This window comes from Haplochromis burtoni, unplaced genomic scaffold (assembly GCF_018398535.1).
Source record: "Haplochromis burtoni strain Fernald_Lab_line unplaced genomic scaffold, NCSU_Asbu1 Contig_168, whole genome shotgun sequence".
Taxonomy (NCBI): domain Eukaryota; kingdom Metazoa; phylum Chordata; class Actinopteri; order Cichliformes; family Cichlidae; genus Haplochromis; species Haplochromis burtoni.
This window is the reverse complement of record NW_024582529.1, coordinates 782,629-799,694: the sequence shown is the minus strand read 5'-3', so window position 1 is coordinate 799,694 and position 17,066 is coordinate 782,629. Positions and strand designations below refer to the sequence as shown.

Below are 17,066 nucleotides of genomic sequence, written 5' to 3'. Positions count from 1 at the left end.
TATCACACATATTCAATCAATCAAATGAAAAAACTAAAGTGAAGTTCTGGCTTGATAAAAAAAAAGTATCATTAGATTTGAATAAATCTAAACTGATGTTATTTGGAAATAGTAGTTTAAATACAAATGCAAAGATTCGAATAAATGGTGTTGATATTGAAAGAGTCAGTGAAAAAAAATTTCTGGGGGTAATAATAGACGAAAAACTTAACTGGAGAGCTCACGTAAGATATATTCATTCCAAAGTATCACGTAGCATTGCAGTACTAAACAAGGCAAAACAGGTATTCAACAGAACATCACTTCATATTCTCTACTGTTCACTGGTTTCACCATACTTAAGCTATTGTGCAGAGGTCTGGGGCAATAACTATAAAACCACATTACATTCACTTTTTAATCTTCAAAAAAAAGCAATTCGAATCATCCACAATGCAGGTTATAGGAACATACAAACTCACTATTTTTGCAGTATGAAATATTGAAAATTGACAATCTAGTGAAATTCCAAACAGCACAAATTCTATTCAAAGCAAAAAATAAAGAACTGCCAGGTAATATTCGGAGTATGGGTTTTTTTGAAAGAAGGAAGTTATAATTTAAGGGGATTTTGTAACTTCAAAACAGGGAAGGTACGTACTACAAGAAAAGGCTTTTGTGTTTCTGTTCATGGAGTGAAACTGTGGAACAAACTGAATATGGAATTAAAACAATGTCCAAACATTGCCCCGGGGGCCTCCTCCCGGTGGGACATGCCCGGAACACCTCACCCAGGAGGCGCCCAGGAGGCATCCTTGTCAGATGCTCGAACCACCTCAGCTGGCTCCTTTCGATGTGGAGGAGCAGCGGCTCTACTCTGAGCCCCTCCCAGATGGCCGAACTTCTCACCCTATCTCTAAGGGAGAGGCCAGCCACCCTTCGGAGGAAGCTCATTTCTGCCGCTTGTATCCGCGATCTCGTTCTTTCGGTCACTACCCACAGCTGAATCTCTCTCTCTATTTAAAAAAAATAATAATAATCATGATGTGATATTATAGTATATAGTATATCAGAAATCTCTTCACTATTTTTATTACAAATTATATCAGTAAGGAAGCTGACTAGATATTAACTGATAATTTATGGCAAAGGGGTGGGATTAAATAAGTGTGTACTTCTTCCCACTCCCTTTCAACATCTAAATTAATCAGAACGTGTTTTTGTATGTATTTTGTATAGTATTTTTTTTCTCCCTTATTTTTCTCTTCTAAATGTACCTGTATATTGTTCACATGTTGAAATAAATTACCAATCAATCAAACCAGCTTTAATTCATTTTCTACAGCAGTGGTTTTGTAGCTACTTTGGATAATGTGGTTCAAATCTGAATCATGTTGCAGATATAAGGAGTTTTCTGTGATGCAGTTGCATTTATATGCATTTTTTTCTTTGCAACATTATCCAGCTGTACATATCTTAGGAATTAGAAACTGACCAAGTGCCATTCTCAAAACTGCAACTCCCAGGGTGTCATGGGAGGGTTTCCTAAATTCACACACTACATCATATGGTGTGATAATTACACAGCCTGTGGTTTCACTCTTTGGGAAAATGAGGAAATTCTTAGTTATAATAATCTAAGATATTGAGACTAGCATTAATTCAGGCAAGACAAGAACTGAAGCTCAGACTGTAATCCTCACAGACCGGCTGATAACAGCGAGCCTCCCCGTGGTTGCTGCACATCTGAAACCCAGCTCCGTCCTAGCTTCTTCTTTTAATGCCACATCTCATTTGATCACTGTTATATCACTTCTCACTGATGCCAGATTGTTTCTGCATGCTGCTCTCTCACCTCAGGCTTTCTATCTGTGCACATGCAAGGGCAGAGACATACCACCAAATATAAATTACTCCAGGAAGAATCTTCTCCAGTGATCCAGTAGTAACAGTAATAATTAAAAAGAAAAAAATCTCAAGATTAAAGTATAGGGAAAAAATGAATCATTTGAAATCTGCTACTGGAGTGGAAGCAGTGCAAAATGGATATACATCAAAAGTGAATTACAACAGTTCATCATCAAGTAATGGATTAAATGTAACAGCTCAGCTCACACTGGTGATGTACATCTGAGAAGCGGATGATAGATTTGTCACTACACCTGCTCTTCTACTTCACATTCATTTATATTCACACTCAGGGAGCTGCACAGATCCACGAAATTGTTACTGGGGGGAAAGCGCTCAGTTGAAGGGTGGAAGATTTAAAAAAAAAAAAAAAAGGTGACGAAGAGGGTACACAAAGCAGGAGGGGAGGAGGTGGCTGACAGCAAAAGGAGAGAAAAGGGAAGTTCAGATATTATTATTGGGTGGCAAAGGAAGCGCACAGGAGTTGATGAACTGGGAGCAAGGAGTTAATGAGAGAGGGAGGAATAGACCAGTCAAAGGACAGAAAAAAATCACCATGAGAAGAAAAGGAAAGCACAGGAGGAGAAAAGATGAGATGGAGAGGCGGTGCTCAGTGCCATGGCAGGCAAATCAAACAGAAATCTTCATATCACTTTGCCTCGACGGATATTTCCTTTGTATATAATGTCAGAATGAGAGGGAAGGATAAGGAAGAGGGAGATAAACAGTGTGTAATGAAAGAGACGACGGACAGACTGATTGAAGTGAGATAGAGAGAGAGGTGGAAAATTAATGTAAGAGGGGCAAGAAGGACAAGTGAGTATGATAAAAAGGAATGCATCGTTGTGTTTTAATAACACGCTACGTCAAATCTACTAAAGACTGCGCCCGCTACTTGCTGGCTTGTGTGTGTGTGCTTGCTTGTCCCATTAAACATTTGAACCCTAATCTGCATCACTCCCCCCTTTCCCCTCCACCTCGCCCGCTTCCACATCAAACGCAATGAGCGAGTGTATATTTTATGGAAAGTGCTTTGTGTACTTTGTAGTCCCACAGGCGTATAATAAACTCCCCCCCCCCCCCGTTGAAGACAAGAGGCACCCGAGTGTCAGCCAGTGCTGAGATGGCGCAATTTTCCCACCGCACTGCGGTTGCTGCTAGCATGTATTATTTAAAAGTTTCCAGCCCTCCACACCTCTTCTCCAACTGCATTTAGTAGCCATGATCCTGATGGGGCTGCACAGGTTACAACAGTTTGCTGTGGCTCCCGAGGCAAGGCAGATCAATGCGCTAACAGGGTGAGTCAGGCAAAAACGGCTCCTGTAATTGAACCGAGCGTGGACGACAACACCGCCTCAAGTTAAAAATAAAAGATATATAAAAACCAGGGGAGATGGCACGGTATCTGTTTAAAGTAAGTGCTGTTGTCAAAAATGTGCAGCTTTAACTTGAATCTGGGTGCTGTTTAAAAGACTGGATGACAGCAGAAGTATATTTGTAGAAATGAGATGTCTAGTGCAGGCAGAGTGTGGTTGCGTTCGGTCGTAACAATATCTGACATTTTTTACTTCATGCTCTTCCAAGTCCCGATCTACTTCCAATATTGTTCTGTTCGTATCTAACCGAACACGTAGGCTTTAATTTCTTCTATTTCACATGACAAATCCACACTCAATCCACACTCCAAGTGGTTGCTAATAGTTCTTCTATCCTTACCCAGTCTTGAGGTTGTCAATGGCTTCCTCTACACCCTTCTGGTTGTTGCGAATCATATACTGGTGCATGTTGGGATAGTTGGAGCGGATGTTCTCCTCAGTGCTGCCATTTGGCACCGTGCCGAAACGCAGTGGTGGGTACTGCTCTGCCGGCTGCTGAAACTGCACAAGAAGAAGAAGAGGAGGTGGGCTGAGATTAAAGTGACAGGAGGAAGGATGGAAGTTAAAGAGTGGTAGCTGAAATGAGGGAGAGGAGCCGATCCGTGCTGCGGGATGAAGAGCTGCAAAGATTCAAAGACTTCACTTTCAAAGAAGAGCCCCTGTGCTACACTTTTCTAAAGAGCTCAGAAGCAGAGAGAGACTGATAAAACAGATGAGGTTTTAAAGTGTCAAAGTAGCGGGACACAGTTTTGTGAGTTGTGGTGAAACTGCGCTGGAAAAATCTAAATAATAAAAAAAGGAAAGTACACAGTTTTCCACTTCTGTTAACTTAAGCTATTCTGATGTGCTCTCTTAAAGGCAGACATGAGAGAGTGCAATATTTGTGGCATAATCGTATTTACAACCCCGATTCCAAAAAGATGTTGGTTTGCTGAAGGTATGAGGGGGAGGGAACTGTAGCTTCTTTTAGTCTGTGGCGATAACAGACGGGTGATATACTCTCTGTGATGTGCAAAGATGAATTAAAATTTGGATTTGTGATCCCAGTGAAGAGATTCCGGCTTCTCCCTGCTTCTTTATTCCACCCAAAATGACCTTTGACTGGAGAACGTGTTAGCATCTCTCTCTATTCATTTATTTTTCATCGTACACAACATTCCATGTTTTTGGAAACAGGGTTGTATTTATTTTGAAAGATGACCCTGAGTCTGGGAGACTTTGGTGTTGTAAGTTTTAAATCACGTAAAATACCCATGATTCTCTCAATATCAAATATGTGGAATTTCTTGCTAACCATTCAGTCCATCATATGACTATTCACCTGTTTGTAAATCACTTATCCATCCATCCATCCATATCATACCTTCTTATCTGACAGCCCTGACACAGTGTCAATGTACTCCTCCTGGATCATGAAGGCAGCCAGGTTGGCAGTGTAGGAGGCCAGGAAGATGACAGCGAAAAAGGCCCACACCAGCACCTGAAGGTAGAACGTGGTGGAGTAAGATCAATGAGGACTGAGCCTGACAGGTGTGAAAGTATTTTAGGATCCCGGTGACTCTATTTCCACTCCCTGGCATTTCATCGCTAAACTCACAGCTGTGAAACTCTGTCTTGCCTGGAGGGCTGGTTCATACTTTCCACCGTGGCATTTCTGCCTCCTAAAGCTGCAACCCAGGAATCTGTCGCACAATTAAATGAACTTAAATTGTAAATAATATTAAACTAGTTGCATATTTTTAAATATGGGAAGAAAGAAAATCCCCTTTTTCATGCAATACACTCCTTACATCATCACGTCCATCACAGTGGATATAAAAATACCTTCTGCCCACCTTAAAATTCATTTAGGACCATTGATGCAAATATGCTAGTTGAATCAAAGCACTTGGTTAAGCACAATTTTGAAATACATGATTTAAGTAATTAATTATATTTAAAAGGTATTTTTCAAATAAAAAAATATATTGTGTAAAAGTTATTTAATATTGCATCTCCACAAAGGAGGGAAACTTGGTGACATATGTTATGTTTAGTGCTTTGTATAATTCAAGCTTCAAGCACTACATCCTTCATCATTCAAGCAGTTGAACTGCTATTTCATTCACATAGCCTTTAGCTCAGAAAACAGATGGTGCAAATTTATTCCAGGCTTGGGCTGATTGCCTGTTAGCCTATAGCTATTTGATTGGTTATTTGCTACATAATCTTGTTTTTCTTGCACAGATACTCGTTGGCAGAAATTAATATTTTATTGTTAAAGAAGTGTTCAAATGTATTCAGCATAAACAAAGTGGATTATCTTTTGCAGCACAAATAAAAAAAACAATCTGCCATTTGAAGAAGAAGACAGATTAGAGAACGGCCTGCAGACTCAAGTACAAAACTGTGGCTGACTGATTTGTTTTAATAGTTTTTGGAGAAACGCAAACATAAGGTGAGAAATCGAAAATTGTTAAAAAAGGAAGAAAACCCCCCACTCCATTTAAATTTGAAATCACCTTGAAGCACCCCTTCAAGGTTACATATTTGCGCCCCTCTGGAGTGCTTCCAGCACCACTGCAGTTTTTAGATCGCTCCTTGGAGGTCCTATTTTGGCACGTCAATGCCACCGTCTTCTTCAGGAGTTCTTCTTCTTCTTGATGTTTACTTAAAGAGTAATCAACTTCTGTGCCAAACTGATGCAAATTTCCTCCTGATGACTGTGGGGATCACTAGTGGGGATCATATGACTGGGTATCATATTCAGCGACAATCCAGCGACAACCAAACAACAGCCTTCAGAGGAAGAGTTTGCAGTGTTTGTCATGGCCTAAAGGTGTCGCATCGGGTTAGTGTGTGTGTGTGTGTGTGTGTGTGTGTGTGTGTGTGTGTGTGTGTGTGTGTGTGTGTTTTCGTGAAGTGGTGCAGAGGTATACAAAAAGCCCTTAACGAGCATGAACGCCACATTAAATCAGATAAAGATTATGACTTTTATGAGAGAACTGCAACAAGTGAGGTTAATATTTCAGTTTGTTTATTATTTAAACACTAGATTTTCACCAGATAATGGCTGTTTTCACATTGTAGTATTGCTGTCTGAGTAAGGAATCAAAATATATTAACTACCCCAAATTACTTTAGCAAATTAATATGATTCTTCAAAAGGTTTTTTAGGCAATTCGGGATGGAGACATTTAGCCGTACAGAAGAGCTGCTTTTATTGCTATAAGATGGTTGAATGCTGACATTGAGCCAGGAAGCAGAGATGTGGATTAGCCGGAGCAATAAATTTGCACTGTGGTGAATAGGACTATTTGTTTCCATAGTACTCTGTTTGTGCCAAAAGTTAATTTGCATAATTTTCTTAGTGATTAAGATAGTAAATGCACACCCCTACTAACTGTGGCAAATCAGCATAATTAAAAAATAAAACTCCTCAGTGGAGGCTTGAACGACGGACTGCTTGGGAAGTTATCGACCTGTGGACTAATGTAAAATCTGTTTAAATGGTTAATATCAATAATAAATGGTTGACAATTATCCTTCCAGTGCATAGTGGGGTACTTACTGATAACCCTGAATAGGCTTAGGCAGGTATGAAAAATGAAGTGGAAGTCATTTGGCAAATAAACCTCCATTAAAATTGGATTTATCTTGTAATCATTCTTTCTTTTTTCCTTTTAATTAGACGTGGTTGCCTCGTAGAATATTTTGGCTGGCAAGTGTTGCAAAAACATATCAGATACAGAGTGCTGGTGCTGCTAAAGGGGAACCTTAAATATACAGTTTTCTCTTCAGTGGATTTTTTAATCTTAAATTGAACATGGGAAATGGTTCGATGGGCAAGAAAACCATTAATAACTCTTACCTGCAGGCTAAAATACAACTAACTTCAAATCCAGGTTAAAAAAAAAGCACACATACGATGTTGAATAATCATCTTCTCTGCTCTAACCCCCTTTTGTGAAGCCTATCAAGCAGCTAATGAGCTCTTAAGATGATTGGGGTTTTGTTGAAAAGCACTTGGGCAAGCAGTCGAACAAAATACACCTCGAGTTTTCCCCTCCTGTGGCTTTACTCTGCATTAGAGATTGCAAGCCCAAAGTAACAGCAGGTACTGAAAGGACCACCACAGTGAAACAAGTGACTAAACAGTCTGTTAAATAATTGTCTTGTAGACACCTAGATTACACTGAAACATGACATTTTTAATGACTACAGTTTAATGTCACACAGGTATCCGCTTGATGGTGAGAATGTAGTCATTTGAAAGTTGAACTACTTTTGACTCAAAATTTGTTAATTTAGGCTTGTTAATAGATAGAAGTTTTATAATTTTGCTTCTGTAGACCACCACAAATTAACATCACTTTAAGTAAAAATGATTGTTTTTAATACTTAATGAAAAATCAAGTATGAAAATCCTTTTTATTCAATGACGCACTAAAGTTTAGAACCTGTGGCGATCTCCAAACGCTGTGTTACCTCCTGAGGGTGGCTGCAGTAAAGACCTTCCCTGCACTCACCTTCAGTTGCTCTTTCTCTGTCGGCCTTTGGTTTTATAAAACTGAATAGGGTTAAGCGCTTTGGTTATAATCCGATTTCTCATCTCACATTCCATTGCCTTAAGAAACTCTTGGGTTCCTTTTCCCAGTATGCTTTGGTTCACTGTCCATTTGCACTGTTTGCCAGCATTTGGAGTACAACCCTGTACACTTCAGAATTCATCCTGCTACTTTTATTAGCAGTTACAGCCAATAAAGACTAACAGCACAACATTCCCTCCACTGTGTCTGACAGATGACGTGCTATGTTTTGGCTCATGAGCTCTTTCTCTCCTTACTTTCCTTTCTGATCTCTAATCGTGGGTTCATCTGTCCAAAGAATCTTTTCCAGAACTCTGCAGGCTCTTTTATGTGTTTTCTGGCAAAGTGCAGTCTGATCTTCTTGTTCTTGTGCGTAACTAGTGATTTATACATTGTTGTATCCGTCAATTTTCTTCTGCATACCCAGTTCAGGATCTGGAATCTAGCCCAGCTGTCACACAGGTACACCCTGGACAGATTGGCAGTCCATGTACAGAGACATAAACAACCACTGACACATTCACACCTATGACTAATTTAGAATTGCCAAGTAGCTCAAACTTTGTAATGTGGAGAAAACTGGAGCTCTCAGAGAAAACCCACCCAAGTATGAGGAGGACATGAATTCAAATCCAGGACGTTCTCGCTGTGAGGCAACCACTGCAAAACTGTGCTACTCCACTTGGTTGTAAGTCCTCTGTATTATATGAAGTCACCTGCTCATTGTAGACCGTGATGATGATAAAACTTCCTCCTCGAGAATGTTCTTGCTATGAAGCTATTGTTCTTAAACATGGAACAAATTTAATGGACATGAATTGTATTGCTCTTCTGTGGTCATTCTAGCTGTTTGCTCCTACTGAGCTGGTCAGTGGATTTTTTTTAAGAATTGTCCCAAATGATTGATTTGGAAAGTGCTAATGTTTTTGCTATTAAAACAATTAAAATGGTTAAAATTGCATCTTTGACCAATAAATACTGAACCTGGAGTTGACTGTAATTGATGCTCTAGTTTGATGAGTCATTCACACAATTAATAAATAAAAAAAATAAAAAAAACAAAATAAAAAACACAGCCATTCAACTAAATTTACCATGATCTTGCTGGTGGTTCCTCTGGGATTCTCCACAGGCACAGAGTTATTGAAGACCAGAGCCCAGAGCAGCCAGACAGATTTCCCTATGGTGAACTTAGATCCCCCTGACTCTGAGAAACAGACAGACAGACAGTGTGTTTATGAAGGAAAGTAATACCTGTTTAAGACATTACTGGAAATTGTGTTGGGTGATGAATTATGGCCAGAGTTGGGGAAAAAAAACTATTTTCAAAGAAATATTAAGAGATGACTTAAATATCCAAATTTATGCTCTTAGGAAGAAATGCATCACTCTTTGAGTAGCAACAAAGAAATTAAGATTTGTGACATGTTGCTCACATCCACATGGAGAAGGCCACTGAACTATTATCCATGATGGATAATCCTGAGTTCCCTTTGCACCATTTACTGGCAGGCAGTGGTGCACCATCTCTAACAGGCTGATTCAGCACCGCTGCCACAGAGGAAATATTCTATAGCATGTACTATCATCCTCTATAACTACTACTAGCAATGGTAATAGTGGTAGAAATATTTCCCATATTTTCACTCATTCATAAAGATTTCCTTTTAGTCACTTAAGATCATTGCTGAGGTCCAGGTTCCAGGTCCGGGTTCATGATTCTGGGTAAAATTTAGTCTTTTGTGGTTTCACAGAAAGCAAAGCCAACAGGTAACAAGTAGTGGAGGTTCTGTGGGGCAGGACTGATCCAACAGGAATTTTCAAGACAATGAGATGCAGAAGAAACAGTTTTATATAAAACATATATGAAAAGTATTTCAAAAGTTACAGAACACTATTGAAAGTATTCTGTACTCTGAAAAAATAATTCCAAGATGCTTCAAAGACAGAAACTAGTTGGTTTTATAATAGTTTGGTTAACCGCCATAAAAGAGCAGCGCATAACTGTGTGGCCTTGGTGACATTGTGAATGAAATATTTGCAAGTCTGCCTGAAATCAGGTAATGCTAGCGAACAGAAGCATGTTGTTATCTGAATAGTCACAGTCCACTGTTGCTTTAAGACTTTTAATTGGAAATACAGGGACAGAGCCCAGACTTTGAAATTAAAGTAGAAATTAGACATGTGGACGGTGTTGCTATGACAATACAGAACGTCAACATTAACAACATTAACATGCATTAAATTGCAGTGATTGTATGGACCAGCTGCCCTGCAGTGATCTAAGAAATGTCTCATGTTGAAAGTTCAAACAGACGTAACTGAGAAGAGGACTTATTTAAAGTTATTAAACCTGGCAGCAGACACGCTCGTGTTGAATGTAAGGTCATTACGCTGTGAATCACTATGCTGTGAAGTCTCAGAAGGATGAGAAATAAAAGAACAAAAAGACACTGACTATAGCTCATTGTTCAACATTAAAGGTGAAGCTGCACGTTTATGGAAACACAGTCAGCATGTAGATATGGTACAGATGTGTGGAGAGGATTACTTTGAAGTATCTGAAGTACCTTTTCTTCAAGTAATGAGTGCACAAATTAAGCACACAAGGCACTTTATAGTGTCTTTACACTTTAAAGTGTATTATATTTGAGTGAAGTGGAAGTTAGTTTGATGTATTTAAGTCATAGAATGGATAATATGTTGCTATTTTGTCAAAGCCACTGAAGTGTGAGCACAAGTTGGGAACTCATCACATATAGACCCTCCTTAAACTCAAACAGTACTTTTAAATGTTTAATGTGTAGGGACCATAATATTTTCCTAAATCTGGTGATTAACTCTGACCAAGTAGCAAGGGAAAGCATGTTAAAAGATCCCAAAGTGGACCATCTTCTAGCTACCAAACCCTTCCATGAGCTTTATGCTCTTGGAAAAAAAAGGACTGCTATATAGTCCGTATTATACTATATACCATTGCAATGGTCAGTGTCTCAAGGTTTTGTATTTCTGGGAAGCTGGCAGCTTCTGACACAACACTAGTATTTGACACCCTGGAAATGTTGGAAAAAAAGAGGACGACAGAGATGCAACTGCCAAAAACTGGTAAGTAGACCTTTAAACTTTAGCTTATTCGACTTTTGTGAGGATATAAACGATTATATAATAAGATAAGAATAAGATTTAAACATGCTTATAAAGAGAGATGAAAGTTGAAGCGGTTTGATACAGAAGAAAGAAAAATGACGAGTGTGCACAGACATCTACCTGTCACATAAAATGAGTTCACTTCTACTTGTGTCAGTTTATTAAAACATAAAGAACAACTTTTCCAGGTTCTAATTAAAAATAAATGTGTCGGGGCAGAGACGCACACAGTAAATAGTTGCAATAATGGTGAAGTGACAAGTACTGTAAAGACGTCAACATCAACCACCACCACGCAGTCCGTGTTTGTTTCATTATTATTAAATAAGCCACATTGTGGGTGTGAAGTGATTGTTTTGAATCCTGTGAAGTCAAAAAAAAGCGGAACGCTTAATTATAATAATTTGGACAAACACCCTCCTCAAATCAGCCCCCCCTCGCTTACATAACTGACAAAGTGACAAGTTGGTAATACTGTTGTGAAATGAGCAGTGGTGGTGGGTTGATTGGCGTGCAGACACTGGAGCGACTCCGTCACTTACTCTTAGCACTCTGCAGGCTGCGGTTGTATCCCACGGGGCTGAAGAACTCAAAGATGAAGACGGTGACAGCCACGACCGACAGGCACATCACAAACATCATCACCCACACCGCTGGGCTGTAGGGCTCTGCAATACACCAACACACAAGAACGAATAGGAAAACTTTAGGAAGTTTTCCTGACATTTACTAATTACCCCTTCATAAAATGGGAATCTGTGTGGACAGTGAACAAAGATTGATGCCTAACAACTATAGGTTTGAGAAGACCCTTGTCATCCCATGCACCAACTGTTTCTGGTGCAGTGGATGTTATAAAAAAAGTCTGCTCCTCCAATATGCAGAGGGTTAGGATTAGCACACGGGGTTACTTAGACCCCAGAGGGTTAAATCACTTGTTCTAAACTAGCAAACAAAAACTTTTCACTGCACGTTTCTCAATGTCACTGTGAACCTGATCTAAACAAGAGGCATCGTAAGGCAGCGACAAAGAGAAGTTGTTTGATAGTTTACTGAGATGAGCTACACACAATCATAGCGTCAGCACTCTGTAGTACAAGTACAACCTGCATCCATCCTTTTCAAGGTCACAGGTCGCACTGGAGCCTATCCCAACTGTCCTAGGGCGAGAGGCAGGGTACACCCTGGATGGTTGCAATTTAGTGTTTTCAATTAACCTATCCCCACTAAGTGTGTCTTTGGACTGTGGGAGGAAGCCGGGAGAACCCACGAAAATGAAAACATACAAACTCCACACAGTTTGGCCAGATAGTGGAATTGAAGCCAGGACCTTCTTGCTTTGAGGTAACAGTGCTAACCACCGTGCTTTCACCTGTAAGTGAAATCACTTTTTTTATTTCATTCTGCAAGTGAAATAAAAAAAACAACAACAACTTTTTAAACTATATTTTGGTGCAAAGTAACTGAACTTTTTACAGGGTTTTATCGACTCTGGCGGTTGATTCTATACAGCACACACAGTTTTCACATCCCAGTAGCCATTGAAATTGCAGTTATGGCTCGCTCCATATTAATTTACACAGGAGCTTGATCCTTTTACCCTGAAATACTCAGACACAGCAGAGTGTCAAGCTCCAAGCGTGACCTTACCACTGGTACAACTGAGCTTTTTTTTGTCTTTGTAAAAAGACTCCATTTGAACGTCTTGATGGTAAGATGAAGATGGCAAAATCTTACAATGCTGTGATTGCAGCCATTCCCCAACTCTCTGTGAATGGCCATTGATCAGTGGTCTTTGATCAGTGGGTTTTGGTCAGTGCTTGTTGATCAATGGTCATGAGAACTTGCATAATTAAGATTAAGGAACTGACCTCCCAACAATTAAGGAACTGACCTCCCAACTGAACATGATCAGGCTCTAATTGGAAGGTGAAACACAATCAGTGATTTTCAGACAGCCTGATCTGATGCTTCAGCTTCCACACTATATGTAAAAATGTCAGAATAAAAAAACTATTCCCATTAGAGTGACAGAACCGTAGGAGTTTGTTTTTTTTTTGTGTTCAGCTGACACCATCACTCACTTTTAGTAAACTGACTTAAAGTAAAATGACCTGGATAAACTTTCTTTTTATTTTTTAACAGCCCTCTGTATCTTTAGCACCATTATTACATCCATACAATATTGATTGTAAATAAGGTTAGCGCGTTGTTAAAGCAGGCCATACAAAAGGCGTCATACGTTTTGTTGTCATTGTTCCTTCAGTGGGCTGGTTTCAGTCATTATGCAAATGTGCTGTTTAAAAGACTGGGAAACCTGCAGTCAGCTGAGACTGAAGAAGTCACTTGGATGAGTGACGAAACGTTTCTCCCCCAAAATACTACGTCCAGATGAACAGAATCAACTATTTGGAGACTGCATTTGAACATTTTGAAAATTACAGAGAAAAATAGAAACCAAGATAGTAAAACAAAGCTAGATACTGTAGGTCATTCTGTTGTTGGTTCTATTCTGTGTCAGCTCAGATTCATAGTAAATTCAACCAAAACAAAAATTGTAATGAGAGAAAAGACATATCTCAAAGCAGGAGGGATCACAGAAGTGATGAAACATTGAATGGGATGTAAATATTTTAATGAAAAATAATATAAAACATCTAAGTCCGAGTCAGGGATTTGATTTTAATGTTTTTATTATGTCCATGAATATGGAGCGAGCATCCATGTATTATACATTTCAGGAAAAGAAATGTGTGCTGAATAATTTACACATTGACACTTTCTGTTTCTGCCACTGTGTAGCTGCATGACACAGCAAATGAGCAGTCTTGTATTAAATTGTTAGACGTCTGGATGTAGACAGGAGGAAATTGTCTCTCCTCATATCAAGTAATGGGTGCTAGTCTAACTGCCGGCAGAGGAAACAAGCAGATTCTCCTGAGATTTGCCAAATTAGTGAGGGATTTGCTGCCTAGACCGACATTGGCAGATGTAACACTAATCAAACAGCACCAGAGAGATGGGCTGAGCTACTGGGTCGCCTCATCAACACTTTAGTCTCTCCTTGTGTTACTTCCAGGATGAGATGCTAAATCAAATGTGACTGTGTGCTGACATACCAAAGAGTAACAAGCATCGTTTATATACGAGGCTTTTAGCTGTGGCTCCCGTGCAGAGAGACACACAGTGAGGGAGCAGGTGGAGAGGCTCAGGATTATCCATTAAACTTACTGCCAGACAGGGTTAATATGCTTTTAAGGCTGCATGGGCTGCCAACCCGTGTGCCACAAGGACTGCGACGATGCATTATAATTTCAGCTAGGTTTTCATTGTTAAATTGAATAATAATTTCATTTAATTCTGTTTATGATAATCGTTTTCTTTTTATTAAATTTTTGGTAGAAACATTTTCAAAATCATGCATGGAGGATACATTTTTAACAGAAAAAGCATGAAACTAGATATGCATCATAATCACAAGGAGGCTGTCACAAGGAGACCTGAATTTTAATCGAGCTTAATGCTCGTACAAGCAGGCACAAAGTCAAGCTTAGCTGAAATCACAGTAAAAGAGCTGATGCCAGTGCCAGCCCATATCATCTGTTGGGTCAGATTACACAACTTTAAGTGACAAATTCCATTTGGGAGTGTGGTTTAAGCTGCTTTAGTCTGCCTAAAGTTGCTATGCATCTGCAAGCTACTTTGCAACCCAACTCCACACCAGCTTCTCCTTTTCATGCTATATCTGTCCTAATCAGTTTCAGATGGTGTGCTTTAGGTGGGTCATCTACTAACAGGAAGGTTGGTGGTTTGATCCCTGGCCGTTCCTATAGACATGCCAAATATCCTTGGGCAAGGCATTGATGAAAGCACTTAGGCACAGAAAGAAATGCTTGTATGAATAGGTGAATAATGCATGTTGTTTAATGCACATTGATAATGTTTAATATTTGCAAACTAATCTTTGTTTGACTATCCTGAACAAGGTTCCTCTGTTTAAACACAATCGTTTGAAACAATCTGTCCACCTGACAGTTACATTTATTAAAGAACAAGATAACTGCGGTTTTTACCAATTGCATGTGTGCTGTTAAACATGTAAAGCGAGAGGTTTTGGTGCCTGTAATTTATGTATGAAGATGTGCATGTTTGCATCGGTTTAAGGTTAACAGTGCAAACAGCTTCTTTGCTCAGATGTTGTTTTTTTTATGTGCACCCATTTAGTATGTTTTTATTGTGATGTTTAGTAATATCTGGTTTCATGCAGCAGTTCCTTTCATCCAAAACAGTTTTCTCCTTTGGTTAAGTTTTTGCCTGTTTTATTTTCTCTTTTTTAAATCTTTTTATAACTTGTAATCTTGTGTGCAGCACTTTGTGATTCTGTCTTGAATGGTGCTATATAGATAAAAAATTTATTTATTTATTTAGGGAGACAATAAAGTAACTTCAACCTTAAAATGTCATTTAGAGAGAAAGAACATTTAAAAAAGATTGATGAACAACAGTTTCGGGGAAAAGGATGACTACAGAACAATAGTTTGTTTTTTTATTATAAAACATTATTCATTGCAACCCACATTAAAGTTTTATAATGAAAATAAATGCTGCGTTTATTTTAGTATATGTGAAACCTTAAGTTTGCCATGCAACATTATGGATGATTAATAATGTAATAAACTGTGTGTCACAAAAACAACATCAACGTTGCATAAGAGTCAATGAATTATACATTTCTAATGATTTTAAATTAAATCAAGAGTTGGACTGGATGGATACGTTTGCTGGATTTGTGCTGAATCTAGCCGATGCCCACGGTCGCTTTAAATGTTTTCTTCAAATTTCTTTTGAATTTTTATATTAATTTATTTCTTTTCAGGTTCTAAATCTAGTTTTGAATGATGCGTTCTGATTTTTGAAAGGCACTCACTGACGTTTTTAATAAAAGCCAATAAATAAATACTGGTTGCCTGCTTGTTTTGTGAATGACTTTTCCTATACAAAGAAAATGGTTTAATGACTGTTTTGTTTTCTGTGTCTATTGTTATAGTGGAGGAGAGTGTACATAATAACAGTCATTAACAGAATGTTGAAAATTATGCTACTGAGTAGAATAATCTTTGTAATATCTAATTTTAGGAACACCTCACAGGCACGACAGACTACAGTGCAATGAAACAAAACAAGTACAAGCAGAGTTAATGTACACGTGCCTGGCGTAGCACCAATGAAGAATCAATACGGTCCTTGTTGAAGTGCCCACACAAAAGAGGATTTATTGCAGCGTCATTGGACAGAATTATGCTGCCATGGTCGTAAATAAATTGATAGCAAAATGTAAAGCAGCTAATTTGTGTGGCAATAGCAGCACAACTGCAGCAGTGTTGCAATGCTCGAGTAGGTTTAAAGAATTACAAACAACATTTCTGTGGCTTGTATTTAATTTCAATTAAGCATCATACAAATGACGATTTTGTAGCAAGTCATTTTTGTGTATCTGTGAGACATTTCAAATGATTTCTTTTCTTTAACCATTTCAAAGCATTTCGTGTGAGAGTTTCGGAAGCAGTGCTGAGCTTCTCTTTAGTGTATTCTGAGGGAAGTGATTCGATATGTTTGATTATATTTTTTGGTGTAAAGGCGTTTTCAAACTCAGCAGCAGCGAACGCTGAACAAGCAAAGTTTGGGGAATTGTGAGTTCAGATTAGACACAGCAGTGGATTTATTGACCTGCAGGTGTCGGGAGGTATTTGTGTCTTTGGGTAGTTGAATCAAAATTGAACTTGATCAGGTTTAGTTCACTTTCACTTATCGATGACATGAGTATGTTGGGTTTTGTAGTGAGTTATGTACTCTCTCAGTGATGTTTGGTTTCCAGCAGCTACATCACCATTTTGCAGAGGAGTGCATTTAAACAGGGAAAGTCAATTCAAGATACGTGTTGTTAAGAAATATACTCTAAAACACTCCTTCAGTAAAGACTCAGAGAAGAGAAACACACAGAACTTCTTGCTAGCAAGGGCAGCCTCCAGCACTGAGACTCGCACTGAGAAACTGCCCCGGTCTTTATTTATACTTCAGTGGGTGCTTG

General features: G+C 38.9%; 1 protein-coding gene across 1 annotated transcript in view; it reads right to left on the bottom strand.

Annotated features, from left to right (window-relative positions):
• Positions 1-17,066, bottom strand: part of grin2da (glutamate receptor, ionotropic, N-methyl D-aspartate 2D, a) — a 237,814-nt gene that overhangs the window by 29,801 nt on the left and 190,947 nt on the right. The window contains exons 11-14 of the mRNA XM_005933743.2: positions 11,521-11,646; positions 8,926-9,038; positions 4,627-4,743; positions 3,604-3,764 (exon numbers count right to left, since the gene is read on the bottom strand). Coding sequence (XP_005933805.1) covers positions 3,604-3,764; positions 4,627-4,743; positions 8,926-9,038; positions 11,521-11,646 — 517 coding nt within the window. The remainder of the gene's footprint in view (positions 1-3,603; positions 3,765-4,626; positions 4,744-8,925; positions 9,039-11,520; positions 11,647-17,066) is intronic.